Source organism: Carcharhinus amblyrhynchos, chromosome 34 (assembly GCF_965287045.1).
Source record: "Carcharhinus amblyrhynchos chromosome 34, sCarAmb.v2.hapA, whole genome shotgun sequence".
Lineage (NCBI taxonomy): Eukaryota > Metazoa > Chordata > Chondrichthyes > Carcharhiniformes > Carcharhinidae > Carcharhinus > Carcharhinus amblyrhynchos.
Genome location: NC_137357.1, coordinates 9,040,654 through 9,054,240, shown reverse-complemented (window position 1 = coordinate 9,054,240; position 13,587 = coordinate 9,040,654). Strand labels below are relative to the sequence as shown.

At 43.9% G+C, this 13,587-nt stretch overlaps 1 protein-coding gene across 1 annotated transcript in view; it reads right to left on the bottom strand.

Annotated features, from left to right (window-relative positions):
• The window catches only part of LOC145361358 (secreted frizzled-related protein 1-like), a 122,584-nt gene that overhangs the window by 88,739 nt on the left and 20,258 nt on the right, over positions 1-13,587 (bottom strand). The window contains exon 2 of the mRNA XM_080217039.1: positions 6,084-6,161. Coding sequence (XP_080073165.1) covers positions 6,084-6,161 — 78 coding nt within the window. The remainder of the gene's footprint in view (positions 1-6,083; positions 6,162-13,587) is intronic.

The window sequence follows — 13,587 nt, the reverse complement described above, 5'->3', positions numbered from 1 at the left end:
TGAAGCGAGGCTACAGTGTGGAAAGGACCGCCTCATCGAGCCAGCTTAGATGAATATCACAGGTCTACTTAAGGGGAGGCTGGATAAGCAAGATGGAGAGCTGATCGGAAGGATACACGGCTAGGCCAGGAAGAAGGGTGGATTTGAAAGAAAGTAGTGTGGAAAAAATCACCGGTGTGTAGCAGTTGGGCCAATTCACCTTTTCCTGTGCTGTAGGCTCAGTATAACCTGATGTACTTGAGCAGGTGGCATTGTTTCAATAGTACCAAAGACGTCCTTACACTGTGCCAGATGTGATTCAGTGGGGAAGTAAAGTATTTCCTGATTGATCCCGTGAAGTCAAATTCTCTGGTGGTTTCATTTGATTTGATTTATTATTATCACATGTATCGGGATACAGTGAAAAGTATTGTTTCTGGAGCACCATACAGACAAAACATACCATTCATAGAGGACTAGGGGAGAAGCAAACGATAGGGTGCAGAATACCGTGTTGCAGTTACAGATAGGTTGAAGAGAAAGATCAGCTTAACCTACAACATGGCCATTCAAAACTCTGATGGTAGCAAGAACAAGAAGCTGTTCTTGAGTTGGTTGGTACGTGATACATTTAAAGGTTGTGTTGATTTCATTTGTTTTGCAGGAGTAGCAGCAAGCAGATTGCTGTGTGGTTTGCATTGATGTAACCTTGCCACAGTGCAGTCACAGACCAATAGCAAGGGCCTTCCCCACACAAAAAAAAGATATATACAAGGTTACTTTCCCCTGGGCAGTATCAGTGGAAATTTGGGAAAATCTTGCTGGTTAATCTCAGGCAAAAAAGAACAGGAGTCCAAAGAATGAGAGTTTACACATGTTTCTTAAAGCACTGTGCAGAGGCTGTTAGCATGGTTGATGGACAGGAGGTTGTCAGCGTTGGCAAGCCAGCCATTGACTCCTGTTGGTTGAGATAGGATGGGGTTGACCTTAGCTGAATGATCTGCTGGAAGTACTGCCAATGCTCAAGCAAGACTGGCCATCAACGTAACATGACAGAGACCTGTCTGGACAAAGACAAGATAGAAGAGGATGGCAGTGAAAACGGAAACCCCGGGCTGTAGCCATGGAAGGTTCTACTTGTTCCAAGCTCGGTATGACCTGGTGCTGGCGAAAAGGCCTAGAGTGATTTAGTTAAACGTTCGATGAAGTGTCTCTGCTAAATAAAACAGTGCGGGTTGTGTTGAATTTTTCTCATTTTCTTTTCAAATCCCAACACATGTGGAAGAACAGAAGGAGCAGTGTTCAGCGCAAGACCCGTTTTCACTGCTCATGAACTGCACGCAGCAGAATGGATCGAGACTAATTCATCAAAAGTGCAGCCACTTACTCAGATTTGATTTAATGAGTCTGACCATAACTAAACTGCTGCTGCACCTCCTGATTTAACCCTTTCACCAGGCCCCACTTGACTTCCCAGTGCCGACTCTGGAAGGTTATTCTTATTCGTCTTTCTCTGCTCCATTCGCTTGTTGAAAGCACAAACCGGCTCACGTACACGCGGACTCCCACTATTGCTGGTCAATCTGATTTTACTTGGATCCCAGCCCAGCTAGATTCTACTCTGACCACCACCACCACGGCTGAACTTCCACCGAGATTCCTTGGACCCAAAACAACATAGTTTGCTGCACTGCAAGTATGAATCTTTGAACACAACGGTGATCCAGCAATTCTGTCCTGACTGATGTCGGTTAACAGGGCAGCAGATATCAAGTCGCTTTCTGGTTGGGATCATAGAATCCCTACAGTGTTGAAGGAGGCCATTTGGCCCATCGAGCCTGAACGGACAACAATCTCACCTCGGCCCTAACCCTGTAAACCATGAATTTACCCTGCTAGTCTCACTGACAGTATGGAGCACTTGAGCTTGGCCGATCTTTGGAGTGTGGGAAGAAACCAGAGCACCCAGAGGAAACCCACGCAGACATGGGGAAAACGTGCAAACTCCACACGGACAGACCGGAATCGAACCCGGGTCCCTGTCGCCGTGAGGCAGCGGTGCTAACCACTGCGCCCAAGTGCCGCCCACTGTGGGTGGTTTTGTTATGCCATGGCTTTGAAATTCAGTCATACCACACACACACACACACACACACACACACACACACACACACACACACACACACACACACACTCAGACAAATATGCATCTCTATGTCCAATATCGAAAATAATCATGCACGATAATTCAGTACCAGTTATGTGCTTCACTATACTGGATCTACCAATAAGTGTGTAAACCAAGAAATGGACTTCTGGCCTGTTGCATGCTTAAATTGTAACTTTCTCAGACCCCTTTGCAAATGGGCTGCTGAAATCCAATGCAGTCCACAGTCCATGCTTGGCAAGTTACTTAAGGTTCACTGGCCCTTGAAGCAACTGTTGGAAATTGCCAGCCACAAGATAAGTATTATGGCTTTTCCCTTCACTTATAACGAAGGCAGGCTCTACATGAAATGACCCAACATTTTGGCATGGACCAAGTTGGGCCGAAGAGCCTGTTTCCAGAGTGTAAATCTCTATGACTCTATAAGTCTATAACATGGTGTACATTGAGCCATTTAACACACCTGTTTTTAAATACAAGGTGGCAATCTCTGAAACAGGCCCAGTGAAACCCCTGCCCTTGAAACTGTGAAATTTCTCATTCAGATTGCTGTCAGGTGGATGTGGTTTACTGGTCTGAATGACAGTCGCATGAGCCATTTGCAGGGACAAAGGGTGAAAGTCCAATGTTTATATCAAATTCACTCGGCTACTTAAAACAACACCACACCATAATCAAAACAGATTTCCAGTCTGCTGTTTGCATTTTTGAATCCTGCCCCCAAGTGTAAAGCACCACCCTCCTTGTGCATACTCCAATGAATACATCTCGTCACACCGGTCAGATCAACTCTGGTCCTGCGTACATCTCCCCTTGTTTCAATGAACCATTGTCGACAAAGATTTCATTTGATTCAACCATGCTCACATGAGCTCCGAAATGCACGCTCCACTTCACTTAACCATTTCCTTATCATTCCTTCACCACCTATTTATTCTGGTCTTCACTCACTTCCCACAATTCTTTTTCCATAGTCCAGCATCCAATTCCTTTCATTACTTGTCTGAAAAATAAACCTTGCGGAATCTTATACATTAAAAACACCAAACAAAATCACTGTTGTCGCCAGCTTGGCTCAGCTGGATGGCCACTTGAGCAAGACACTGCAGACTGACAGATGCCTGTACACCGCACCTCTTTCCAAAGGAGAAGGGGAGAAAACTTGCTGATGAGTAAATTTTTTTAAAAAAAATCAGACGTTAAACTTCAATTGATAGTCAGACTTATAAAATTCTAACAGGGTTAGACAGGGTAGATTCAGAAAGAATGTTCCTGATGGTGGGGGAATCCAGAACTAGGGGTCATAGTTTGAGGATAAGGGGTAAACCTTTTAGAACTGAGGTGAGGAGAAATTTCTTCACCCAGAGAGTGGTGAATGTGTGGAATTCACTTCCACAGAAAATAGTTGAGGCCAAAAATGTTGTCTGATTTCAAAAAGAAATTAGATATAGCTCTTGGGGCTAAAGGGATCAAGGGATCTAGAGGGAGTGGAGGATGGGGGAGGACGAAATCAGGATATTGAATTTGATGATCAGCCAGGATCAAAATGAGTGGTGGAGCAGGCTCGAAGGGCCTGTTCCTGCTTTTAGTTTCTATGTTTCTAACTTGTGCCTGGATTAGAGAGTATGAGCTATGAGGAGAGGCTGGACAAACCAGAGTTGTTTTCTCTGGAGCAGCAGAGGCTGAGGGGAGATTTCGCAGAAGCCTATAAAATTATGAGAAACATAGATAGGGCTAACAGTCAACATCTTTTTCCCAGGGTTGAAATGTCCATTACTAGTGGCATGCGCTTAAAATGAGAGGGCAAAGTACAAAGGAGATGTGAAGAGCAAGTCTTCACAGTAGAAAGTGGTGGGTGTCAGGAATGCCATGCCAGGGGTGGTACTGGAGGCAGATATAATGGGGGGGGGGGGGTTTAAGGGGCTTTTAGATAAGCACGTGAATATGCAAGGAGTAGAGGGATATGGAGCAAGAGCAGGCAAAAAGGATTAGTTTAATTTGGTATCTTGTTCGTCATTACGTGGTGGGCCGAAGGGCCTGTTCCTGTGCTTTACTGTTCGATGTTCTAGCTTCGTAAATCTGTCACTGATGTCAGCACAAATGTTGGTCTTTCAGAACGGAGAGGTTTTGAAGACATGGAAAACTGATGTCAGAACATGTGTTAACAAGTGCGAGGAGTTAACAGGCATTATCTGCAGAATCTTCGTTGTCAGCGAGTAAAGAGGAGCAGGGCCAAAATAAATGGCAATTTGCCTGACACATACTGCTCCCAAGCTGTTAAAATCACAATTTAATAAGCTTCAGTCTTTGGGAGTCTGTCAAACAGAAGTGGTTTATAGTTGGACAGATGTGATTCCTGCTGTACTATTTTAATTGAAGTGACACTCCTGATCACTGTGTATAAACATTTAGCTCTGTTAAATACCACTTTAAATACCAAAAATACTCTTTGGCAATCTCTTGCCAGTGCATTTGTTTTAAAAATGTTGGCCATTTAGGCTACATAAGCGATAAAGAATCTTATCATAGGTCCATGTCGCTTTCTGTGTTACTAGTCTGAATGACAGTAACAGGAGGAGGCCATCCAGCAAACTCCCTCCGCCAGAGCCTGTTCCGCCACAGAGAAACAATGTCTAACCTGGAATCATAGAATCCCTACAGTGCAGAAGGAGGCCCATCAAGCCTGCACCAACAACAATCCCACCCAATCCTATAACCCCAAATAATTAGACCATAAGACATGGAAACAGAATTAGGCCACTCGGCCGATCGAGTCTGCTCTGCCATTCAATCATGGCTGGTATTTTTCTCATCCCTGTTCTCCTGCCTTTTCCCCATAACTCCTGATCCCCTTATTAATCAAGAACAAATATTAATAAGAATTAAATAACCTATTTAACCTGCTAATTCTCCTGACACTAATGGATGATTTATCATGGCTAATCCACCTCACTTCCGCATCTTTGGACTGTGGGAGAAAACTGGAGCACCCGGAGGAAAGCTACGGAGACACAGGGAAAATGTGCAGACTCCACACCGTGACCCAAACCAGGAACTGAACCCAGGTCCCAGGCGCTGTGAGACAGTGGTGCTAACCACTGTGCCACTGCACCGCCCTCACTCCACACACACTTTCTCCCATATCACTTCATATCTCTGACTGACAAAACACTGTTGTGGGTTGACATTCTGTCAGGTTTATTGTAGGGCACATAGGAGATGCAACAACTAAGTTAGAACAACATGAGTGAAAGATAAGTTGGGGTTAATTCTGACTTTGGGTGGTATTTTCAAATGGGTGAAACCGATAAAGCACTTTGATGGAAATGCAAATTTGATAGACAGCTGAATTGAAATTGCCCACTTGACATATTGCCCCCTTCTACGAATATAGATAGATATAAATATATAATATATATATGATAAGATCACCAATATTTGAAGGGCAATTTGTGGGTCAGCAAGCTTTGCCCCACAGGAACTATGAGTAGCGCATGTGCAATTTCCCACTCTGTCCCACTCCCACTCTACTGCAGACAAAGCTCCCAGTAATCAGTTCAAATTTCAAAAAAAAGATTCTGTGCACAGGGAATCGTGCATCAGAGGGAAACAAGCCATCTTCCTGAGAACACGCTTGATATTTGCATCGAGTTCCTGTCCAGTATGAACACTTAACAACACACACACACGTCTGAACTTCTGAGAGATGAAATGGGCGAACTCCTCTTTATCTCTCAGAATAAGTGTTAATTGAATGCCACATGACAACTTAGTAGAGAAGGATGAAGTTTATCCCCAACCTAGCAAAAGCAAAATTGAACTCATTTAAATGGCCTTTCCTCACATTCAGCAATTAAGTTGACAGAATAAAAAGTATCTGGGAAAGGTGGTCAAACTCAAGTTTGATGGGGGTCCTTTAATGATGAATAGTACTTACCAAATTCACTTGCACAGAGGTGGTCCAAAATAATGTCTGTATTCATCTCATTGTCGCAGGGTGGACATACTTCCAATCCTGGTGGAAAGAAGCAGGCAAACAAGATGGTGAGAAACAGCATCAATTCTGGATTGTCGAGGTAGTTACAACAGCACAAATCATAAGATAAAAACAAAATACTGTGAATGCTGGAATATGAAACAAAAACTGAAAACGCTGGAAAGTCTCGGCAGGTCTGACAGCATCTGTGGAGAGAGAACAGAACCAATATTTTGAGTCTCAAAACATTGGCTCGAGTCTCTCTCCATAGATGCTGTCAAACCTCCTGAGATTTTCTAGCACATTTTGTGAACACAAATTATTATCTGCACTTGGTGCTTTGAAATTAAAGGTTATTTATTAGTGTCTCAAGTAGGCTTACATTAACAGTGCAATGAAGCCCTGGTCACCACACTCAGGCACCTGTTCAGGTACACTGAGGGAGAATTTAGCATGGCCAGTCTTTTGGACTGTGGGAGGAAACCAGAGCACTCGGAGGAAACACGCACAGACACAGGGAGAACATGTAGAGTCCACACAGACAGTGATCCAAGCCGGGAATCGAACCTGAGTCCTTGGCACTATGAGGCAGCAGTGCTAACCACTGCGCCACCGTGTTCCAACATACTTCACAGCTGTTTAAATTAGACAATTAATCAGACAACAAAAGTTGAACATTAATCAATCAGAGGAACTATACAGGAGAAGGAAATAAAAACTTGTTTGAAGAGGTCTGATTCCAGATTGAGAGTGTATTCTGAAGCGGTACGCTGTTTATGAGATTCTGTAGACTACATGGAAGACAACATCAAATCGTTTGTCTGTAATCAAAGCTCAAGCTGGAAAAAGGGTTTACCCCATGCTCGTTTCCAGAGGTGCTCACTCTCTTTCTGGACTACTAACTGACAACTCACCAAATCGCCAGTTGCTCTGGTTTGCTCAGATGCTACAGGTTAGCGAGCTATTTGAATACAAGGGAAGCAATGGCCAGGCAGAGACTCAGCTCATGTTCTATGGACCTGAGTTCAAATCCCTCCATGGCAGATGGTGGAATTTGGATTCAACAAAAAATATCTGAATTAAGAATGTACTGATGACCATTGTCGATTGAAAAGCCCACCTGGTTCACTAACATCCTTTAGGGAAGGAAATCTGCCATCCTGACCAGGTCTGGTCGACATGTGACTCCAGACCCCCAGCAATTAACAGCTAGGGATGGGTAATAAATGTTGGCCAGCCAGCAATGCCCATATTCCATGAATGAATAAAAAAAGTATTTTTTATACTTTCCTCCTGTTCTCGACCATCATGAACTTCCCATCAGGGATAACTAGATAATGGCCTGTTCCATATTACCTCATAAAGATAACCAACCAACACATGGAGATGGGAATCTTCCTAGTAATTATGGTTTGAGAGACTCGGGCGATGCATTTATCCAGCAGATCAACAGAAAGGCTTGCATTTGTGTAGCATCTTTAATAACTATGTGACATCTCAATGCACTTTACCACAATGAAGTACGATTGAAGAGTAGTCACCACTTGGAAGTGTTGTCATGCAATGTAATCTGGTTTTATATTGGGCAAAGCGCTCCGAAGAAGAGAAGAGATGGGGCTTTGGTCCAACTTTTAATGCAAAAGGTAATACCCCCAACACTGCAATGCTCTCCCAGTCCTGCACAAGAATGTGACTTTGCCCCGTGGTGGGATTTGAGCCCACGCACAGTTTTTTGACTCGAGCAAGAGTGCTAACTCACAGAACCATATTTCCTCGCAGCTAAAAGACAAGCAAAGCGGGTGAAGTGGAGAGCTCAACATCCAGACTTGGCTCAGACTCAGTGGAACCACACTGTTTGACTGGTATGACAACTTGTATACACAGGTGGCTCACTGTTTAATGGGTTCCATCAGCTGGAGTGCAGTGAAAGATTGATTGTGCTGCAGTGCTGGATTGCAGCTTTCCTGACAGACACCGCTCAGAGCTATTTACGTCACATGCTGATTCAGCAGACCCCAGCCTCTCACTGCACACTCTTATTTATTTTACTTGTCATGCACAATTTCACAGTGAAGAAAGTAATATTTGCTGCAGCGTTCTCCCCACAACCTCCATTCTACCCTCTGGGTGATTTCTATCACACTTTTCTCAACTGACTGAAAAGAAGAACCAAAGGAAAAGCCATTTCTCACCAAAACTTTGGACTCTCCCCACAATAATTATTTTTCCCTCTATGTATGAGATGTCACATCAGAATGTTCAAATGGCCATTTTAACATGGCTGAGGGGTGGGGTTGATTTGGTTTGATTTATTGTTATTACTTTATTGGTATACAATGAAAAGTATTGTTTCTTGTGTGCTATACAGACAAAGCATACAGTTCATAGAGAAGGAAAGGAGAGGATGCAGAATGTAGTGTTACAGTCATAGCTCGGGCGTAGAGAAAGATCAACTTAATACAAGGTAGGTCCATTCAAAAGTCTGGTGGCAGCTGGGAAGAAGCTGTTCTTGAGTTGGTTGGTGCATGATCTCAGACTCTAGTAGCTATTTCCCAAAGGAAGAAGGTGGAAGAGAGAAACGGTGTAGAATCAATCAGTGAAATAATTTAAGTATTTTGGGAAGATGTCTCCAATCCATTGATTTTCAGGTTTTACTCAGGCAACGTAAGTAGCCAACCAACTCCTCAGAGGTACGTTGGCATTTTTGATTTGATATCATTTATTATTGTCACATTTAAAGTTTGATATAATTTATTGGTGTCATAAGTAGGCTTACATTAACACTGCAATGAAAATCCCCTAGTCGCCACACTCCGGCGCCTGTTAGCGTGCACTGAAGGAGAATTTGGTACAGCCAATGCTAACCTACACGTCTTTCGGACTGTGGAGGAAACCGGAACATCCAGAGGAAACCCATGCAGACACAGAGAGAACGTGCAGACATGACACAGACAGAGACCCAAGCCAGGAATAAATCTGGGTCTATGGCACTGCGAGGGCAGCAGTGTTAATTACTGTGTCGCCGTGCCGCCCATGTATTGGGGTCCAGTGAAAAGCATTGTTTCTTGCATGCTATACAGACAAGGCATACTGTTCTGAGAGGACATAGGGGAGAAGGAGAAGAGAGGGTGCAGAATATAGTGTTACAGTCATAGCTAGGGTGTAGAGAAAGGTCAGCTTAAAATATGGGAGGTCCATTCAAAAGTCTGATGGCAGCAGGGAAGAAGCTGTTCTTGAATTGGTTGGTACATGATCTCAGACTTCTGTATGTTTTTCCTGATGGAACAGGGCGGAAGAGAGAATGTCCAGGATGCGTGAGGTCCTTGATTATGCTAACTGCTTTGCCAAGGCAGGGGGAAGTGTAGACAGAGAAAATGGATGAGAGGCTGGTTTGCCTGATGTGTGTCAACAAGACTGAATGCCTTAGATTTAACTTGCTTTGCAGACATTCAAAAAGGCCCAGATGGGCTTCGTGGCTAACTCAGCATAAGGCAGGCATCAGTTTTGGGCTAGTTGCTACCTTCACTGTCTGCACCATCATGAGGGCCATCAGCACATTGTTAATATGAACTTGTTTCCTGGACGTTTGGAATAAATTCACCTCAGTGCATCACCATCAGGCAAACTGAAATGGGAAACTTTCACCTTGGGTTTATGAAAGCCAGGCATGATTAACCAGTCCTTCTCTCCCCTGTCCTATAAATGTTTCCAAAATCTCCTTCCCAACCCTCCTCAGACTGTGTATGGGAAACTTACATGCATTTGCAATAAGCAAGAGCAGGGTTCAGTTTAGAAACTGATCCAAGCCAGTAGCCAGATGATCTCAAATGAATATTTGAGCAAGAGTCCGAATTAGTATTTGTTTTATAAGTTTATTTGAAAAGAGCAGCAGGTACAAGCTATCTAATCCAACACTTACTCTGCTGGAACCACTCACAGTATCCATGGTCAGATCAAAAGAGTTGATGGTCTGGGCGTATTGTTCTATTGGATTTTGTTGTATGGCTCAGCCTTCATTTTAAAGGGGAGAGAATGTCCATCGTGGCAAGGTGTGCCAAATTACTTTTGAAGGGTCAATTACAGGGAAAATGTTTTGCATTGTAATCTAGGTCGGCGGATAAAGGGTTGTTGCCCTGTCCATTGGTTCCTTATGAAATAAGACCTGCGCAAAGATTCCCCCTCGGTCAGTGGGCTTGGGTTGTCACTCCTCATTGTTGTTTGAGTTGTGGCTCAGTTGGGGCACACTCGCCTCCAAATCTAATCCTGGCTTCAAGTCTCACTCCAGGGTTCACCAAAAAAATCTTAGCTGTCACTCCCACACAAAGCCCCGACTACCCAGCAGGGAGTGACCTTTTATCCCTTCAACCTCAACTGGATCTGAACCCGGCTTCCCTCAGCTAGTAGTTTGAGTATAGGTTTCCTCCAGCTGTTCCAGTTTCCTCCCACAGTCCAAAAAACATGCTGGTTAAGTGTATTGGCCATGCTAAATTCTCCTTCAGTGAACCTGAACAAGTGTCAGAGTGTGGTAGTGAGGGGATTTTCACAGTGGCTTCATTGCAGTGTGAATGTAAGCCTGTTTGTGACGCGAATAAAACTTATGCTCAGCTGATGGATCGAACCGCAGATGCACATCTACAAAAAGCAGGGGTGGAATCTCCATGGCTCTGGCAGTTCAGGATTTCTGTCTCATCACAAACTTCTTTTCACAAAAAGCAGGACAAATCCAACCTGGCCAATTACCACCCCATCAGCCAACTCTCGATCATCATAGTGACAGAAGGGGGTCATCAACAGTGCTCTCAAGCAACACTTATTCAGCTCGAACCTGCTCACTGACCCTCAGTTCGGTCCCACCAGTGCGACTCAGCTCCAGACCTCATTAAAGCCTTGGTCCAAATGTGGATAAAAGAGTCAGAAGTGAGGCAAGAGTGATTGCCCTTGACATCAAGGCAGCATTTGAGTGAGTGAGGCATCTGACTAAGTGAGGCATCAAGGATCCTGAGCAAAACTGGACTCAATGAAATCAGGAGGAAAATGCTGCACTGGTTGAAGTCTTACCTCGCACAAAGGAGGGTGGTTGGGGTTGTTGGAGGTTATTAATCTCAGGCCTTTGAGGCAGAAGTTCCTTAGGGTAGTGTCCTAGGCCCTGCCTTTAAATGCTTCATTGAGGACCTTCCCTCCGCACAGTAGTTGATGTTTGTAGATAACTTCACAAATGTTCAGCACCATTCATGACTCCTCAAATACTGAAGAAGTCCATGCCCATACGTAGCAAGACCTAGACAACATTTGGGCTTGGCTGACAAGTGTCAAGTAACACTCCAACCACACAAATGCCAGGCAATGACCATCTCCAATGAGAGAGAATCTAACCATCTTCCCTTGACACTCAGTAGCAACAACAATTGCTGAATCCCCAACTAAAAATATCCTAGGGAAATTACCAGTAACTGAACTGGAGCAGCCGAGAGCAGGTCAAAGGCTAGGAATTCTGCAGAAAACAACTCACCTTCTGATCCCCGAAGCCTGTCCCCCATCCCTGAGGTGAAGAAGTCCAGAATGTAATGGAATACTCTCCACTAACTTGGATGAATGCAGTTCCAACAACACTCAAGATGTTCAACACACTCTCGGACATAACAGCTCACTTGATCGGTAACCCATTCACCATCTTAAACACACCCCCCTAACACTGATGCAGCAGTGGTGGCAGCAGTATGTACCATCTGCAAGATACATGACAGCAACTTACTAAGGCTCCTTCGACAGCGTCATCCAAATCTGCAACATCTATCACCGAGGACAAGGGCAGCAGACATGGGGGAACACTACCACCAGGAAGTTATTCGCCAAATCTCTCACTTAAAAATATGTCACCATTGCTTCACTGTCATTGGGTGAAAATCCTGGAACTGCCTCTGAGGCGATTCTGGTGATTGCGCCTTTCAGGACAGCACAGCAGAAGAGGGTCACCTGGTTTGAGGGACCAGTTCGGACTGAGAGTGGCTCATCACCCCAAAAGATGGAGCCCTTTCTTCGGCAGAAGGCAGTCTGAAGGCATGTAGCAAACATATAGGGACTGGGACAGCGGGTGGGCTGCTCCAGGGCAGCCAAGGGAGTGGGGAAACACTCTTGGCTTCTGTACAGTTTTTCTCGTTGACAAATACCTTTTGGTGTTCCTGACTAAGTCTGTAGCATGCATCATTACATTAGTGACAAGGAGGACATGGATTATGATGACAAAACCAACCTGTGAACTGAAATCCAAAGAAAAAGAGAAGATATTTGCCTCATTGCATGTTTTTGGGTGAATGGACCCAGTGCGATGGTCACAGAGCAAACATAGGTTGGCCAGTCCAGTGAAAAGTTTGGAGTATATTTGAAGCAGCAACCTCAGGAAGAAACAGAGGGAAATGGACAGGAAAACTGAAGAAAACCCCAGATAGATGGCAACTCTCACAAAGGTTCCATAAGCAACAAAAGACCTCAGGAAAGAGGTAACACCTTATTTCAGAGGTGAAAATGAGGGTCCCCAGAAGACACTAAATGACCAAATGAAGAGCAACAAGAGATGGAATTAACACTTCATCATAGATAGATAGATCCAACCACCAGTGAAGCCAAAAGGATTTTGCTGAAGTTAAGGCAAGCAGAAATGAAGATTCCATTTATGAAATGTCTATGATCAGTTGGAACATGATGGATTCACTCTGGAAGAAACGCAGGAATTGAAGGCTGCAAAAGAAACCAGGAAACATAAAGAGCGTTGGGCAAAAAGAGTTAAAGTTCTCGAGAAGACATTAAAACAACAAGATAAAATGAGTGACAGCACACTTGGAGAATAAAAAGCTGCAAAAATTTACCAAATCAAGTTAAGAGGGAGAATTTAATGAGACAATGTGGAATCGGCTGAACTCTGTGAAAAAAAAACAAGCAGAAAATAAGAACAAGTGAAGAATCGCATCAGGCAAACAAGAGCTTGAAGACGGATGCTCGGCAATAAGAAATTGACAGCAGAATCAGCAAATCAGACAGAGAAAGAATCTGAAATGAAGTAGCAGAAGAAGATTGCTGAAACAATCACACAAATGGAAAAGCAGCAGGCCTGAATGGAAGAGCTCTAGGCAAGACTGTATTTGGAACTTTCAGTGCCTCCCAATGAAAGTCTCTATGTTTGGACGCTCAAGGTGCAAGATCTCATCAATGAGCTATCAAGAAATATTTTCAAACTTCTAAGCACCAAAGTACCTATTCGACCTGTTATAGACACAACTGATGACTCCACAAGTTATAATGAACTGCCTGTGCCACAAGAGGTACCCATTATTTGCAATTCCTGTTAACCAAGAAGCACCTTGGACTACAGAATTACACCCCTCTACAAGAAAGAGAAAAACCCTTCAAAGACTCGATTTAAAATTGTCCAACTTGTGTCTAATGTTTAGTTAAAATTTAGATTTGAGTA